The following is a 17,148-nucleotide window of genomic DNA, read 5'->3' as shown; positions in this document are numbered from 1 at the left end:
GTGTGTCATCAGGCGTGTGAAGGGTAGCAATGAGCACATGTGTGTGATCAGAGGTGTGTCAAATGGCAGTAAGCACGTGTGTGTGATCAGGCATATGATGGGCGGTGGTGAGCACGTGTGTGTGTGATCAGGTGTATGAAGGGTGGCGGTGAGCACGTGTGTGTGCTCAGATGTGTGACAGACGGTGATGAACCCATGTGTGTGTCATCAGGCGTGTGACGGGCAGTGGTGAGCACGTGTGTGATCAGGCGTGTGACGGGAGGTGGTGAGCACGTCTGTGTGTGTGATCAGGTGTGTGAAGGGTGGCGGTGAGCACATGTGATAGGCGGCAGTGAGCACATGTGTGTGTCATCAGGTGTGTGACAGGCAGCAGTGAGCACGTGTATGATCAGGTGTGTGACAAGCGGTGGTGAACACATCTGTGTGTCATCAGGTGTGTGACGGGTGGTAGTGAGCACGTGTGTGTGTGTGTCATCTGGTGTGTGACAAGTGGCGGTGAGCACATGTGTATGTGATTAGGCGCGTGATGGGTGGTGGTGAGCACGTGTGTGTGTCATCAGGTGTGTCACGGGTGGGTGTCAGCACGTGTGTGATCAGGCATGTGACAGGCGGTGGTGAGCATGTGTGTATGTGATTAGGCATGTGACGGGTGGTGGTGAGCATGTGTGTGTGTCATCAAGTGTGTGACGGGTGGTGGTGAGCACATGTGTGATCAGGTGTGTGATGGGGGCGGTGAGCACGTGTGTATGTGATTAGGGGTGTGACGGGTGGTGGTGAGCACATGTGTATGTCATCAGGTGCATGACGGGCAGCGGTGAGCACGTGTGTATGTGAATAGGCGTGTGACAGGTGGCAGTGAGCACATGTGTGTGCCATCAGGTGTGTGACAGGTGGCGGTGAGCATGTGTGTGTTTCATCAGGTGTGTGATAGGCAGCGGTGAGCACGTGTGTATGTGATTAGGCGTGTGACAGGTGGTGAGCACGTGTGTGTGTCATCAGGTGCGTGACAGGCAGCGGTGAACACGTGTGTATGTGATTAGGCGTGTGATGGGTGGCAGTGAGCACGTGTGTGTGTCATCAGGTGTGTGACGGGCAGCGGTGAGCACGTGTGTGTGTCATCAGGTGTGTGCTAGGCGGCGGTGAGCACGTGTGTGTGTGATCCGGTGTGTGACAGGCGGCAGTGAACACGTGTGACGGGCATATATGGCCGGCACACCTGTCGGCTGGGCACACAGGGCAGCACAGAGCTGTGGCCAGTGTTGTCCTGACCCTGTGGGGACACTCAGCCCCTGATGGCCCCAGCAGCGTGTGTCGCGCCCGCGTCCAGCCCACGTCCCCTGCGGTGGGCGGTACCTGCACAGAGTTCTTCCCCAGGGCAACCATCTCAAACAGGGTCACCTCTGCGGTGATGGCCACTTTCCTCTTGCGGTACTTCCGCGGGGGCCGCCCTCGCCGGCAGGTGCCCTGCCCACGGGCATCCTGGGCCCCCGAGGTTGCTCCCTGAGCCTGAAACCAAAGAGTGGGATGTGACGGGCTGCACCGCACACCCTGTGTCCCGGGCAGGTGAGGAGGGTGTAGCCCCCCACACACACCCGGGGACGCAGGGGCGCACCGTGGTGGCCCTAGGCAGGAACCCTGGACCATCGGGAGCACACAGCTGTGAAGGAGACCTGGACATTCAGGAGACAACTGGCCGCACCCCCTGGGGGTGCCCACCTGTCACCATGTGCTCACACTTTCACACCAAATAGCTCTCAGCTCCTCATGGCCTGTCCTGTACCCGCTGCAAGGGGTCCATGATCACCTGAGACCCTGGGCAGGGAGGGGGCTTCAGGCACTGGAACGGAGGGTGCAGGAGCAACCCCAGACCCCCAGGTGGGGGGATCAATGCCAGGGAGCAGGGAGGGTTTCCCCAGACCCCCAGGCAGGGGCATCGATGCCAGGGAGCAGCGAGGGGACACTGAGCCTGAAGAGGGGAGCAGGAGTCATCGTGTCTGAGGACGGTCAGGGGGTGGGAACACTGTGTCCAAGGTCAGGGGATAGGATGCCATATCCATGGTTGGGGGAGGGGACGCCGTGTCCAAGCATGGGGAGGGGACGCCGTGTCCATGGTCGGGGATGATGCTGTGTCCGAGGATGGGGGAGAGGACGCCGTGTCCATGGTTGGGGGAGGGTACTCCATGTCCGTGGTTGGGGGAGGGGACGCCGTGTCCAAGGACGAGGGAGGGGATGCTATGTCCGAGGATGGGGGAGGGAAGGAACACCCCATCTGCGGACACAGGAGAGGACACCACCTCCAAAGACCAACAGTGGAAGTGCGCTGGCCTGCAGGGCCCTGGTGGGCCTGGGGTTTGGTGGGCAGGCAGTAGAGAGAAGCCTCCAGGACCCAGTCCTCAAGCTGGCAGCACCTGGCCCGGCACAGGGGAGCACAGCACCACCCAGCCCGCCCAGCCCTCCCCACAGTGGTCAATACCAGTATGGAGCCCCTCCTCCCGGACATCACCTCAAAGAAGGTCACCATGGAGATGAACTGGCCAGCCTCGTTCCTGTACCTCCTGCGTGTGGCCCGCCCACGCCGTCGGAATCCAATCCCACTGACATCCCGGATCCCTGAGGGTCCTTCCTGCACCTACAGCCAGAGAGCAGGATGTGAAGGGCCAGGAAATGGTGCTAAGTGGAGGCCAGCTTAATGAGAGGACCCCTTAACTCCAGGACCCAGGGGGCAGGAAGTGTCCACTAGAACTGCCCATCCCCACCAGGGGCCCCCGGGAGAGGAGGGTGGCCACCCCATGTCACCCACCGCTGCTGCAGGACAGAGGTCTCGGCCAGGGTCTCTGACTGTCATCACGCCCTCAGCTGGGTGCTCAGACACAAGCCTCCGCTGCCACAAACCACCAGTGTCCTGGGGACAGCAAGCCATCTTAAACCCCATCCTGAGGACTGTCTCTCAGGGATGTGGGGTTCCCATCACCCCACTGGTCAGAGCCCCAGATAGAGATGGGGAGCTCAGGCCAGTGACCAGCAAGGCTGGGGGAGGTAAGACCCATGATATGAGCCGGCTCTCCCTGTCCTTCTGGGAGGGGTGGGCCCAGTGGCCCCGCAGAAGCAGGACTGAGACCACCACAGCCTCAAGGGGCACAGGGAGAGTAACCCAGAACCAAGGGTCACATGTGCAGACAGCAGAACTTGGGCGTCACTCCTGGGCACACCTGCCCAATAGAGCATGGCCTTCCCTAGTGGGATGCTGCTACTGCATGGGGACCAGCATGGATGCAGTGAAAGAACCACGGCCATGCCTGTCCTGACTCGATGCTCCCCTGCCCACTAGCGTCCGACCCACCAGGGGCTCACGGATACCGTGAGCCCATAAGGGCCATCCTGGGGCACAGATGGTCTTCAGGACAAGTGTGCCCACTTGTGGGTGCCCCACACCCCTGCATCCCTACACTGTGGGCCTCTGTGACACCACCACATGACAGTCTTCCACAAACGAGAACATCTGAGGGCTGTAGTACTAGGCTGGCTGGCCCACTGATAACCTCACCATAACACACATCTGGTTCTGCTTGTAGGAACCCCACACTGATATGTGTGCACACTGAAGGCTGTGCCTCAGCAACACGCTGGAGATAGATTGGCATGTCCTCAAACTTAAAAGTGAATTTAGCAAGGCCAATTCAAGGTCAGTTTAATAAAATCAATCATATTTCTAAAAACAAGCAATGAAAACCTGGATACTGAAATTAAAAAAAAAAAAAACAACAGTAGCTATTACAACAGTTCCCCCAAAATGGAATACTTAGATATCAACCTAACAAAATAGGTGTGGGATATGTGTATTGAAAACTACAAGATTTTGATGAAAAAAATCAAATAAGGCTTTCAGAAACAGTGAGCTATACCATGTTCATGGAATGGAATGGAGAAATGGATCATTCTGCAACAGCTGGAGATGCAATACTGAACTCTTAATAATGGACAGAACAACCAGACAGAAGACCAGTGAGGACAAACAAGACTTAACAAACCAACTAGATCTAAGACACATATACTGAACCCTCCACCCAGCAACAGCACACACCTTCTGCTCATGTGTTCTTAGCACATTCCCCAGAATACACTACACGTTAGACCACCAATGAAGTCTTATTAGATTTCAAAAGACAGATAACATACAAAGTATCTTCTCTGACCACAACAGTATGAAGTAGAAATCAATAACAGAAGGAAAACTGGAAAATTCACAAAACTATGAAAGAACAAGTGGTTCAGAGAAGAAATCACAAGGGAGATTAGAAAATATCTAGGGACAGGGACTTCAAGCTGTATCACAAAGCTGTAATCATCAAGACTATGGTACTGGCACGAAAACAGACAATCAATGGAACAGAATAGAGAATCCAGAAATGGACCCACAAACGTATGGCCAACTAATCTTTGACAAAGCAGGAAAGAACATCCGATGGAATAAAGACAGTCTCTTCAGCAAGTGGTGCTGGGAAAACTGGACAGCGACATGCAGAAGAACGAACCTGGACCACTTTCTTACACCAGACACAAAAATAAACTCAAAATGGATGAAAGACCTAAGTGTGAGACAGGAAGCCATCAAAATCCTCAAGGAGAAAGCAGGCAAAAACCTCTTTGATCTTGGCCGCAGCAACTTCTTACTCAACACATCTCCGGAGGCAAGGGAAACAAAAGCAAAAATGAACTACTGGGACCTCATCAAAATAAAAAGCTTTTGCACAGCGAAGGAAACAATCAGCAAAACTAAAAGGCAACCGACAGAATGGGAGAAGATATTTGCAAATGACATATCAGATAAAGGGTTAGTATCCAAAATCTATAAAGAACTTATCAAACTCAACACCCAAAACAACAAATAATCCAGTGAAGAAATGGACAAAGACATGAATAGACACTTCTCTAAAGAAGACATCCAGATGGCCAACCGACACAGGAAAAAATGCTCAACTTCACTCATCATCAGGGAAATACAAATCAAAACCACAATGAGATACCACCTTACACCTGTCAGAATGGCTAACATTAACAACTCAGGCAACAACAGATGTTGGCGAGGATGCAGAGAAAGAGGATCTCTTTTGGATTGTTGGTGGGAATGCAAGCTGGTGCAGCCTCTCTGGAAAACAGTATGGAGGTTCCTCAAAAAAACTAAAAATAGAACTACCCCAGGACCCAGCAAATGCACTACTAGGCATTTATCCAAGGGATACAGGTGTGCTGTTTCAAAGGGACACGTGCACCCCCATGTTTATAGCAGCACTATCCACAATAGACAAAGTATGGAAAGAGCCCAAATGTCCATCAATGGATGAATGGATAAAGAAGAGGTGGTTTATATATATACAATGAAGTATTACTCATCAATCAAAAAGAATGAAATCTTGGATGGGACTAGAGGGTATTATGCTAAGTGAAATTAGTCAGAGAAAGACAAATTATCATATGACTTCCCTCATATGAGGACTTTAAGATATAAAACAGATGAACACAAGGGAAGGGAAGCAAAAGTAATATAAAAAACAGGCAGGGGGACAAAACGTAAGAGACCCTTAAATATGGAAAACAAACAGAGGGTTACTGGAGGTGTTGTGGGAGGGGAGATGGGCTAAATGGGTAAGTGGCATTAAGGAATCTACTCCTGAAATCATTGTTGCACTATATGCTAACTAACTTGGGTGTAAATTTAAAAAATAAAAAATAAATTAATTTTTTAAAAAAAGAAAAGGAAAAGAAAATATTTAGGGACAAATGCAAATGAAAATCAACATAACTAAAGCTTTTGGAATGGTGGGAAAGTGGTGCTAATGGGAAATTTACAGTTGTAAATGTTGGCACCAAAAACCAAGAAAGATCTTAGATCAACAACACAACTTTACAACTTGAGGAATGAGAAAAAGAACGTCAAATTAAATCCAAAGGTAGCAGAAGGAACGACCTAACAAAGAATTAAAACGGAGATAAACACAATAGGTAATGGAAAAACAATGGAGAAGAACCAATGAAACCAAAAGCTGGTTCTTCAAAAAGATAACAGATTTGAAGTGCCTGGCTGGCTCAGTTGGAAAAGCATGGAACTCTTAACCTTGGGGTTGTGAGTTCAAGCCCCACATTGGGTGTAGAGATTACTTAAATAAATAAAACTTAAAATAAAAAAGATAACCGTTAACAAACCTTTAGCTTAGATGGGCTAAGGGCAAAAGAGTAAAGATTCAAATTACGAAAATCGGGACTGAAAGTGGGGGCATTATTACAGATTCCACAGAAACAGGTTTATAACATCACAGCAGCAAACGGGATGACGTATATGAAATAGACAAATTCCTAGAAACACAAAACCTAGTAAGACTAAGTCACACAGAAATAGAAAATCTGAAAAGAAAAGCTTTTAACCTGAAGACTTCACTGAGGAATTCTACCAAAGGATTTTAGGAAAACTAACACCAATCCTTCTCAAACTTTTCCAAACATTGAAGAGGGGGGGGACACTTGCCAACTCATTCCAGAAAGCCAGCATTCCTCGGATTCCAAAGCCAGACAGACGCTACAAGGAAACCACACGGACATCCCTCATGAACACTGATGTAAAAATCCTCAACAAGATACCAGCAAACGGAACTCAGAGGACTATACAGCATGACCAAGCGGGACTTATTCCTAGAATAGAAGGTTGGTCTGACATACAAAAACTGATCATCGTAAGGCACCATGTCAACAGGATTAAGGAAAAATATCACATGATCAACTCAACAGGTTCAGAAAAAGTATCGGACAGACTTCAACACCCTTTCATAATAAAAACATTTAAAAAATAAAATTAACTAAGAATAGAAGGAAAGTATCTCAATGTAATCAAAGCCATCTAGAGCTTTGTAAATATTTATGCCCCCAACTTGGAACACCTAAGTATATAAATCAATTAATAACAAACATAAAGAAACCCATTGAGGGGCGCCTGGGTGGCTCAGTCGGTTGGGCGTCCGACTTCAGCTCAGGTCACGATCTCGCCGTCTGTGAGTTCGAGCCCCGCATCGGGCTCTGGGCTGATGGCTCAGAGCCTGGAGCCTGCTTCTGATTCTGTGTCTCCCTCTCTCTCTGCCCCTCCCCCGTTCATGCTCTGTCTCTCTCTGTCTCAAAAATAAATAAAACGTTAAAAAAATTTTTTTTTAAAAAAAGAAACCCATTGATAACATTTCAATGATAGTAGGGGACTTTGACAATAGCATCAAAAAGAATAAAATACTTAAGTGTTACCCGAGATGGTGAAAGATTTGTACAATGAAAAGTACAAAACATTGCCGGAAGAAATTAAAGAAGATGTACAGAAATGGAAATGCATCCCACCTTCATGGACTGAAAGACTTCAGAGGATTAGAATGTGAACGTGACCCAAAGTGATCTCGATTCGGTGCACTCCCAATCAACATCTCCGCCTACGTTTTTCTAGATATTAGTAAGCTGATTCTAAAATGTATAGAAAGAAAAAGGAACTCCAACAGCCAAAGTAACGTTCAAAAACAACAACATTGGAGGTTTCGCACTCATTTCAAACGTTAGTATAAAGCCATAGACAATCAAGACTGTGTGGTAGTCGGCAAAAGGATATCCCGTAGATCAGTGGAACAGGACAGAGTCCAGAAGTAGAAGCACGCAAATATGGTCAATTGGCCTTTTCTAAAATTGCTAAGGCAACTCCACCGAAAGAAGATAATCTGCTTAAAAATACGGTACTGAACAGGGGCTCTTGGGGGGCTCAGTTGGTTAAGCTTCCGACTTGGGCTGAGGTCATGATCTCACGGTCCGTGGGTTCGAGCCCCGCGTCGGGCTCTGTGCTGACAGCTCGGAGCCTGGAGCCTGCTTCGGACTCTGTGTCTCCCACTCTCTGCCCCTCCCCTGGTCCACATTCTCTCTCTCTCTCTCTCTCTCTCTCTCTGCCCCTCCCCGTGCTCATGCTCTCTCTTTCCCTCTCTCAAAAATAAATATTTTTAAAAAAGAACTCTCAAAAAAATTAAGTTCATTAAAAAAGAACTCTCAAAACTCAACAACAAACCACTCGATAGAGGAGAGTCACAAACGATTTTAACAGAGTCCTCGCCTGAAGATACACACAGGTGGGGCCCTTAGTGGACGACACTCACGTCATTAGGCACTAGGGAAGGGGAACTGCAAACCCACCGCCATTAGAACGTTCACGTGTGCCTACCAGTCACCGTGCCGCTGGCATTTACCCGAGAGAAACAGAGGCATCTTTCCGCACGAAGGCTTGTGCACAAATGTTCCCGGCAGCTTTATCAGGGATAAGGAAACCTCCCAACAACCCAAATGTCCCGTCCACAGTAAACGGACACACAGACGGTGTTCGGTCCACAGGTGCAGCAACCACTCTGTAATAAAAGGAATGAACCGGGGCGCCTGGGGGCCTCGGGCAGTTAAGCCTGTGACTCTTGGTTTTGGTTGGGGTCGTGATCTCCTGGCTCACGACATCGAGGCTTGCTTCGGGCTCTGCCCTGATGCTGCCTGGGATTCTCTGTCCCCCTCCCCCCCCCCACACACACACACACCCCGTCCCTCCCCTGCCCACAGTCTCTCTTTCTCAAAATAAATAAACTTTTAAAAAGTAAAAAATAAAGAAAATACAGGAATGAACTACCGACCCATTCCAATATGGTTGAATGCGAACATACTTAATTATGCTGAGTGAATGATGCCTGAGCACCAAGAAAAAGAAATCGTAGTGCGTGAGTCCCTGTATATAACCCTCTAGGAAATGCACACAGTGTCACGGTCAGGGACAGGGCAGACTGGAGTGGGTGTGGAGAGGTGTTGGGTCTGCCACTGCGAAGGCTTACAAGATCTGGAGGGGGCAGGAGGGGTGGAGATAGTCATCATCCTGATGGCGGTGATGCCCAGAAGGTGTCCACGTGTGTTAAACCACACACTTTCAATACGTGTTTATTTCATACCAAGTGTTTGAAAACAATTTTTTTAATGTTTATTTATTTTTGAGAGAGAGAAAGAGAGAGAGAGAGTGCAGGCAGGGGAGGGGCAGAGAGAGAGGGAGACACGGAATCCGAAGCGGGCTCCGGGCTCCGAGCCGTCAGCACAGAGCCCCACTCGGGGCTCAGACTCAACGAGCCGTGAGATCATGACGTGAGCCGAGTCGGATGCTTCACCGACTAAGCCACCCGGGTGCCCCTCACACCAAGCGTCTGAAACAAAAACGAGCTTGACTCTCCAGGACCAGCACGAATAAATTAAAAACGGCATGTATTTTGGTCGTGGGGAGGGGGACACAGCAGGATCAGGGGAGGAGACCACCAAGTGGAGCCCCAGAAGCACAATGTGTGGCCAGTAAACAGCCAACCGAAGTGCTACGAATGCGTCCTGGGGACACAGCCCTGGGGGGCTTTGCACGCGCCCAGACACGCATGACCCCTGACGTCGTGCCGGCTTAAAGCCACGGGGGCCTCAGTCTAACCTGCCCGTCTGCGTGCTCCTGAGCCAACTCTGCAGACTCGCACGCACATTCGAGGCCACGATGACCAACCCTCACCATCTCAGGTCCCGAGCAGCCACCCCAGCTACAGTCGGGCCGCCACGTATTTTCATTCTCAAGTCAGGAGTGACTGGAAAACAGTAACCTCACGACACTGTGGTCGCACCCCCATGTATACGTGACAAGCCTGGTTAACGTTAGGGGTTATTAACTAAACTGCTGCGTGGCTGACAGACCACCCTGTGGTCTGTGATTGCTGTCTACACAGCAGTGCAAACTCACTCCAAGGATACTCAGGAGACAGGTGAAACTTACAAATCTTGTTTCCTATTTTGTTTGTTTCTGCTTTTTTTTTTTTTTTAGTAGGTTCTATACCCAACATGGGACTCGAACTCACAACCCTGAGATCAAGAGTTGCATGCTTGGGGGTGGGGCGCCTGGGTGGCTCCGTCGGTTGAACGTCCGACTCTGGCTCTGGTCCTGATCTCACGGTTGGTGGGTTCGAGCCCTGAGTCGAGCTCTGTGCTGACGGCTGGGAGCCCGGAGCCCGCTTCGGATTCTGTGTCTCCCTCTCTCTCTGCCCCTCCCCTGCCTGCACTCTGTCTCTCTCTCTCTCTCTCTCTCTCTCTCTCTCTCTCAAATCTCTCAAAAATAAATAAACATTAAACAAATAACAACAAAAACAGAAGAGTTGCATGGTGTGGCAACTGATCCAGCCAGGCACATCCTTAAGCCTAAAATTTCATAAGATAAAAAAAAGAAATTATAAAACAATATATACCATTTGAACTCATTTTTTATTAAATTTTAGGATATATATATGCACATGCGTGCATGCAGATATGCAAATACACACATGCGTGCATACAGATATGCAAATACACACATGCGTGTGTGTGTACGTGCATAAAAAGCCTGGAAGAGGGACACGTGGCTGGTACACCACGCTTGCTCTCACGTTGTGAGTTCGAATCCCAGTTTGGACACAGAGATGGCTTTAAAAAAAAAAAAAGAAAACTAGAAGAATATTCAGGAAAATATATTTTTTTAATTTCTTTAATGTTTAATTTATTTTTGAGAGAGACAGAGAGAGACAGAGCGTGAGCAGGGCAGAGGCAGAGAGCGAGGGAGACACGGAATCCGAAGCAGGATCCAGGCTCCGAGCCGTCAGCACAGAGCCCGACGCGGGGCTCGAACTCACGCGAGATCACGCGAGATCATGACCTGACCTGAGCCCAAGTGGGGGGGGGGGGGGGGGCTCAACCGACCGAGCCACGCAGGTGCCCCTGTAGCAAAATGTTACTAGTGAGCGCTGTCGGGACAGATTATAAGGGATCCGTGTTTTTCTCCCGCGTTCCTGTCTACACCTTGCCATCTGCATGAACGTGTCACTCCCCCCCCCCCCCCGAGGGAAACACGCAGCTTAGGCCCACGTAACCAGCGTGTATCAGCGTGGCCACGGATTCCGCCAGCACGGGCACTTACCGGCACGGTGTCCTGGCCACCGCCATCGCACACGGGCATCAGGTTCCCCTCCTCTTGGCCAGACCTTTCGCTGAGACACGAGAAAAGTCAGACTGCTGCGTGGAGCCCTGGAGGCTGCAAGCCACGTAATGGCACAGCCACCCCCCCACTCGCTCGGTGAGTCTTTCCCGAGCTACAGGCAGTTCCACACGCTGGGGCTGTTCAGCACACGCTCTTAAAATTCGACGTTTTTAAATTGTTGTCGGCAGAGGAAAGAAAGCACCCAAAGTCAGACAATGCCAAGCAATGGGGAGTGGCTCGGCTCACAGAGGGGACAAAACAGTCCGTCTCCGCATGCTTGGGAAGGGGGTTAAACGACCGGCGGCCCCTGATTCCAACTGCGCCCGGTTCGGGGCTTCTGACACACCAGGACACATCTCCCCATCCAATCCACGATGTCTCTTAACAACCACGGGTGTTTGAGACTCGGGAAAATGGAACACTTTCCACGCGAGGGCAAAACACGAGCGGTTTTTCCACACGGCTGTGCGAGCCCCCTCCCACCGTGTTGTGTTCACCGCGCCACGACCCCAGGCGACTGGCACCTGTCTCCTCTCTCCCCTACTTCTTCCTACAGCCTCAACACCATTTTCACGCCAACATCTACGCCGTTTATCACACACACTAGACGTCTCGAGGGCTGTCTGCTGAATCAAGTCTGCAGACAGCTTTGGGTTTGCACGGAGGTGAGGTTGTAGGATGAACTTACTTGGCAGGAAACCGTCTACCACCCCCCTCAGCAGCCTCAGGGCATAGTGTCAATAGTAAAGGAGTAAAAAAAAAAAAAAAAAAAAAAAATGCGTTACCTCATTATCAAGTGTTAATCCTCACCGTCGTCCCTCCCCAAGCCCCCCCCAGAAACCGCCGGGCAGGCAGGCTCCAGGGGACAGCGCTGGCGATGCGGCCCGGACGGCGACGGGGACGGGGACCGAGGAAGCGGAGAGGTCTGAGTGCGGCGAGGAACCTGGCGCCCCGCGCAGCCCTGGAAACGCGAGCTCCGGTAGGTCTGCTCGCCCAAGTAAGACTGCACTCCGTCTACAGGAGGCAGGGCTTGGAGGAGGGGACCTGCCCGAATCTTACGCCAGGGGGCGTCACAGGACCACAGCGAGCTCCTGTGCGATCGCCAGCCGGCCTCCCGCTGCAGAGAAGCTTCGCCCCAGGATCTCAGAGCAAGGCCCCGCAGAGACACCCTCCCCGGGACACAAGGCCCCGTGCTTTCTCCGCGGACTCACTGGTGCCCGCGCCCTGTGCTGGCGGTCGGAAGCCGTGTGACGGGGCGGAGGGCTGGGGGACCGGCCCCGGAACGATCTACGCCATCGGCACACACACACTCGTGCGTTCGTTACTGTAGGTTCTAATCCACACTCTGATTCCATCAGCAAGGAAATGGCACCCAGGACTCACGGCCCGTGGGGGCGTCACTGGCGACACCGGGTCGAGATCCCAAGCTCGCCCATTTTCTTTGAGACAGACGCACGACAGCTCAACTCAATTCCAACCGTGCCCGACGTGGTCACACTGGCTCGGGGGGAGGGGGGGGGGGCACAGGACAGTTCCTGCCAGTACAGTAACACCACCTCAGACGTTCCTGTTCCTTTCAATCCCCCACCCCCGTTCGGACACAGCAACCAGGCCTCCCCTGCCTCTTCGGGCTACGTGTCCCTACGTGTCCCCTCCTTCGTTGTGCATGTTAGCATGACGAGCTGCACCATCATCGAAATATCGGAAAGGCCGTGGCTTTCCGCAGACCCTTAAAAAGGAACATTTCCATTAAACCTGCTCTTCTGTGAAAACAAGAACCCCCTAGTGACAGCCGGGATCCATGTGACGACCCTTTCGACACCACGCATTCTGAATTTCTCCTGGAGAACATACTGATAACAGTCTGAACAGGAGGGGCCCTCCCTTCCAACAGCCCACCTCTCACCCTCCTGGGCCCACTGGCCTCTGCACCCATTTCCCACACCACATTCGCCAGCCAGCTTCTGATCCCCAAGCGGGTCCTGGGACCCCCAGGGACACACCCAGGCTAGCAGCACAGACTTCAGAATCCCCACCCGCCCCCGGCCGTCACCAGGCCAAATTCAGACGCCCAAGCAGCCCTGGGGAAGAAGCCCAAGGTCAGCACCACGTGCCCAAGGCAGAGTATGGGACCCATGCGACTGAACACGAACCCCCGTAGCAGTGTACGACCTGAGTTCATGGACTCAGACATGCCAGGCAACGTTTGAGTCTCCTCCGAACTGGCGATGACTCCCAACGCAGCGTCTGGGGCCCCTGAGGCCGAGTTGCAGACCCCCAGTGATGGGATGAGACTCTCAAAGCTCCGCCTGGACCCCCAGGGCAGGATGTGGAACCCCGGAATGGGCTTGAACCCCAAGGCAGGATGTGGAACCCCCAGGATGGGCCCGGACCCCCAAGGCAGGATGTGGAACCCCCAGGATGGGCCCGGACCCCCAGGGAAGAATGTGGGACTCCCGGAATGGGCCCAGACCCCCAGGGCAGGATGCGGGACCCCTGGGATGGGCTTGGACCCCCAAAGCAGGATGTGGGACCCCTAGGATGGGCCCTGAACCCCAGGGCAGGATGTGGGACCCCCAGAATGGGCCCAGACCCCCAGGGCAGGATGCGGGACCCCTGGGATGGGCTTGGACCCCCAAGGCAAGATATGGGACTCCCCGGGTGGGCTTGGATCCCCAAGGCAGGATGTGGGACCCCCAGGATGGGCCCGGACCCCCAAGGCAGGATGTGGAACCCCCAGGATGGGCCCGGACCCCCAGGGAAGAATGTGGGACTCCCGGAATGGGCCCAGACCCCCAGGGCAGGATGCGGGACCCCTGGGATGGGCTTGGACCCCCAAAGCAGGATGTGGGACCCCTGGGATGGGCCCTGAACCCCAGGGCAGGATGTGGGACCCCCAGAATGGGCCCAGACCCCCAGGGCAGGATGCGGGACCCCTGGGATGGGCTTGGACCCCCAAGGCAAGATATGGGACTCCCCGGGTGGGCTTGGATCCCCAAGGCAGGATGTGGGACCCCCAGGATGGGCCCGGACCCCCAAGGCAGGATGTGGAACCCCCAGGATGGGCCCGGACCCCCAGGGAAGAATGTGGGACTCCCGGAATGGGCCCAGACCCCCAGGGCAGGATGCGGGACCCCTGGGATGGGCTTGGACCCCCAAAGCAGGATGTGGGACCCCTGGGATGGGCCCTGAACCCCAGGGCAGGATGTGGGACCCCCAGAATGGGCCCAGACCCCCAGGGCAGGATGCGGGACCCCTGGGATGGGCTTGGACCCCCAAGGCAAGATATGGGACTCCCCGGGTGGGCTTGGATCCCCAAGGCAGGATGTGGGACCCCCAGGATGGGCCCGGACCCCCAAGGCAGGATGTGGAACCCCCAGGATGGGCCCGGACCCCCAGGGAAGAATGTGGGACTCCCGGAATGGGCCCAGACCCCCAGGGCAGGATGCGGGACCCCTGGGATGGGCTTGGACCCCCAAAGCAGGATGTGGGACCCCTGGGATGGGCCCTGAACCCCAGGGCAGGATGTGGGACCCCCAGAATGGGCCCAGACCCCCAGGGCAGGATGCGGGACCCCTGGGATGGGCTTGGACCCCCAAGGCAAGATATGGGACTCCCCGGGTGGGCTTGGATCCCCAAGGCAGGATGTGGGACCCCCAGGATGGGCCCGGACCCCCAGGGTAGGATGCAGGCCCCCCAGAATGGGCCCAGACCCCCAAGGCAGGATGTGGGACTCCCAGGGTGGGCTTGGACCCCCAAGGCAGGATATGAGACCCCCAAGGAAGCACTCTGGCCCCCAAGGCAGGATGTGGGACCCCCAGGATGAGCTCAGACCCCCAAGGCAGGATGTGGGACTCCCAGGGTGGGCTTGGACCCCCAAGGCAGGATATGAGACCCCCAAGGAAGCACTCTGACCCCCAAGGCAGGATGTGGGACCCCCAGGATGAGCTCGGACCCCCAAGGCAGGATGTGGAACCCCCGGATGGGCCTGGACCCCCAGGGAAGGATGCAGGACCCCCGGAATGGGCCCAGACCCCCAAGGCAGGATGTGGGACCCCCGAGATGGGCTTGGATCCCCAAGGCAGGATGTGGGACCCCCGAGATGGGCTTGGATCCCCAAGGCAGGATGTGAGACCCCAGGGAAGCACTCGGATCCCCAAGGCAGGATTGGGACTCCCATGGCCACACTCGAACTCCCAAGGAAGGATGTGGGATGCCTAGGGGAGCACTTAGACCCCCAAGGCAGGATGTGGGAACCCTCCTGGAGGAGGACTCAGACCATCAAGTCATGCTGTGGGACCCCCCGAGGGAACTCCAACCCGCAAGGCAGGATTGTGTTCCCTGCAGCTGCATTTAGACCCCCAAGGCAGGATGTGGGGCCCCTTTCTGGGGAGCACTCAGACCCCAGGTCAGGATGTGGGACCCCCTTCCAGGGAGCACTCAGACCCCCAAGACAGGATGTAAGGCCCCCTAGGGCAGTACTAGACCTGCAAGGCAGAGTTCAGGCCCCCCGAGATGGGCTCAGACCCACAAGGCAGGATGTGGGACCCCCGGGATGGGCTCAGACATTCATGGCAGAATGTTAGGACCCCTGAGACGGGCTCGAACCCCCAAGGCAGGATGTGGGACCCCGAGGACACGCCTGGACCCCAAGGCAGGATGTGGGACCCCCCGGGATGGGCTCAGACATCCATGGCAGGATGTTAGGACCCCTGAAATGGGCTCAGACATCCACGGCAGGATGTTAGGACCCCTGAGACGGGCTCAAACCCCCAAGGCAGGATGTGAAATCCCCGGGATGGGCTCAGACCCCAAGGCAGGATGTGGGACCCCCGGGATGGGCTCAGACATCCACGGCAGAATGTTAGGACCCCTGAGACGGGCTCAAACCCCCAAGGCAGGATGTGGGACCCCGAGGACACGCCTGGACCCCAAGGCAGGATGTGGGACCCCCAGGATGGGCTCAGACATCCATGGCAGGATGTTAGGACCCCTGAGACGGGCTCAAACCCCCAAGGCAGGATGTGGGACCCTGGGGGAGCGCTCAGACCCCAAGGCAGGATGTGGGACCCCCGGGATGGGCTCAGACATTCATGGCAGAATGTTAGGACCCCTGAGATGGGCTCGAACCCCCAAGGCAGAATGTGGGACCCCGAGGACACACCTGGACCCCAAGGCAGGATGTGGGACCCCCCGGGATGGGCTCAGACATCCATGGCAGGATGTTAGGACCCCTGAAATGGGCTCAGACATCCACGGCAGGATGTTAGGACCCCTGAGACGGGCTCAAACCCCCAAGGCAGGATGTGGGACCCTGGGGGAGCGCTCAGACCCCAAGGCAGGATGTGGGACCCCCGGGATGGGCTCAGACATTCATGGCAGAATGTTAGGACCCCTGAGATGGGCTTGAACCCCCAAGGCAGAATGTGGGACCCCGAGGACACACCTGGACCCCAAGGCAGGATGTGGGACCCCCCGGGATGGGCTCAGACATCCATGGCAGGATGTTAGGACCCCTGAAATGGGCTCAGACATCCACGGCAGGATGTTAGGACCCCTGAGACGGGCTCAAACCCCCAAGGCAGGATGTGGGACCCTGGGGGAGCGCTCAGACCCCAAGGCAGGATGTGGGACCCCTGGGATGGGCTCAGACATTCATGGCAGAATGTTAGGACCCCTGAGATGGGCTCGAACCCCCTAGGCAGGATGTGGGACCCCGAGGACACGCCTGGACCCCAAGGCAGGATGTGGGACCCCCCGGGATGGGCTCAGACATCCATGGCAGGATGTTAGGACCCCTGAAATGGGCTCAGACATCCACGGCAGGATGTTAGGACCCCTGAGACGGGCTCAAACCCCCAAGGCAGGATGTGAAATCCCCGAGATGGGCTCAGACCCCAAGGCAGGATGTGGGACCCCTGGGATGGGCTCAGACATCCACGGCAGAATGTTAGGACCCTGGGGGAGCGCTCAGACCCCCAAGGCAGGATGTGGGACCCCGAGGACACGCCTGGACCCCAAGGCAGGATGTGGGACCCCCAGGATGGGCTCAGACATTCATGGCAGGGTGTAGGACCCCT

At 54.4% G+C, this 17,148-nt stretch overlaps 1 protein-coding gene across 3 annotated transcripts in view; it reads right to left on the bottom strand.

The window, feature by feature from the left end:
- Positions 1-11,901, bottom strand: part of LOC145714251 (cohesin subunit SA-2-like) — a 63,591-nt gene extending 51,690 nt beyond the window's left edge. For 2 of the 3 annotated variants that reach the window (XM_081793536.1, XM_081793535.1), the window contains exons 1-5: positions 11,854-11,901; positions 11,009-11,078; positions 2,801-2,902; positions 2,504-2,629; positions 1,354-1,506 (exon numbers count right to left, since the gene is read on the bottom strand). In XM_081793536.1, coding sequence (XP_081649662.1) covers positions 1,354-1,506; positions 2,504-2,629; positions 2,801-2,902; positions 11,009-11,078; positions 11,854-11,858 — 456 coding nt within the window. In that variant the 5' untranslated portion in view covers positions 11,859-11,901. The remainder of the gene's footprint in view (positions 1-1,353; positions 1,507-2,503; positions 2,630-2,800; positions 2,903-11,008; positions 11,079-11,853) is intronic. The other variant, XM_081793537.1, reaches the window with a different exon arrangement.
- Positions 11,902-17,148: the final 5,247 nt, after the last annotated feature.

This window comes from Panthera onca, chromosome X (genome assembly GCF_046562875.1).
Source record: "Panthera onca isolate mPanOnc1 chromosome X, mPanOnc1 haplotype 2, whole genome shotgun sequence".
In the NCBI taxonomy this organism is placed as follows: Eukaryota; Metazoa; Chordata; class Mammalia; order Carnivora; family Felidae; genus Panthera; species Panthera onca.
This window is presented reverse-complemented; position numbering and strand designations above follow the sequence as displayed.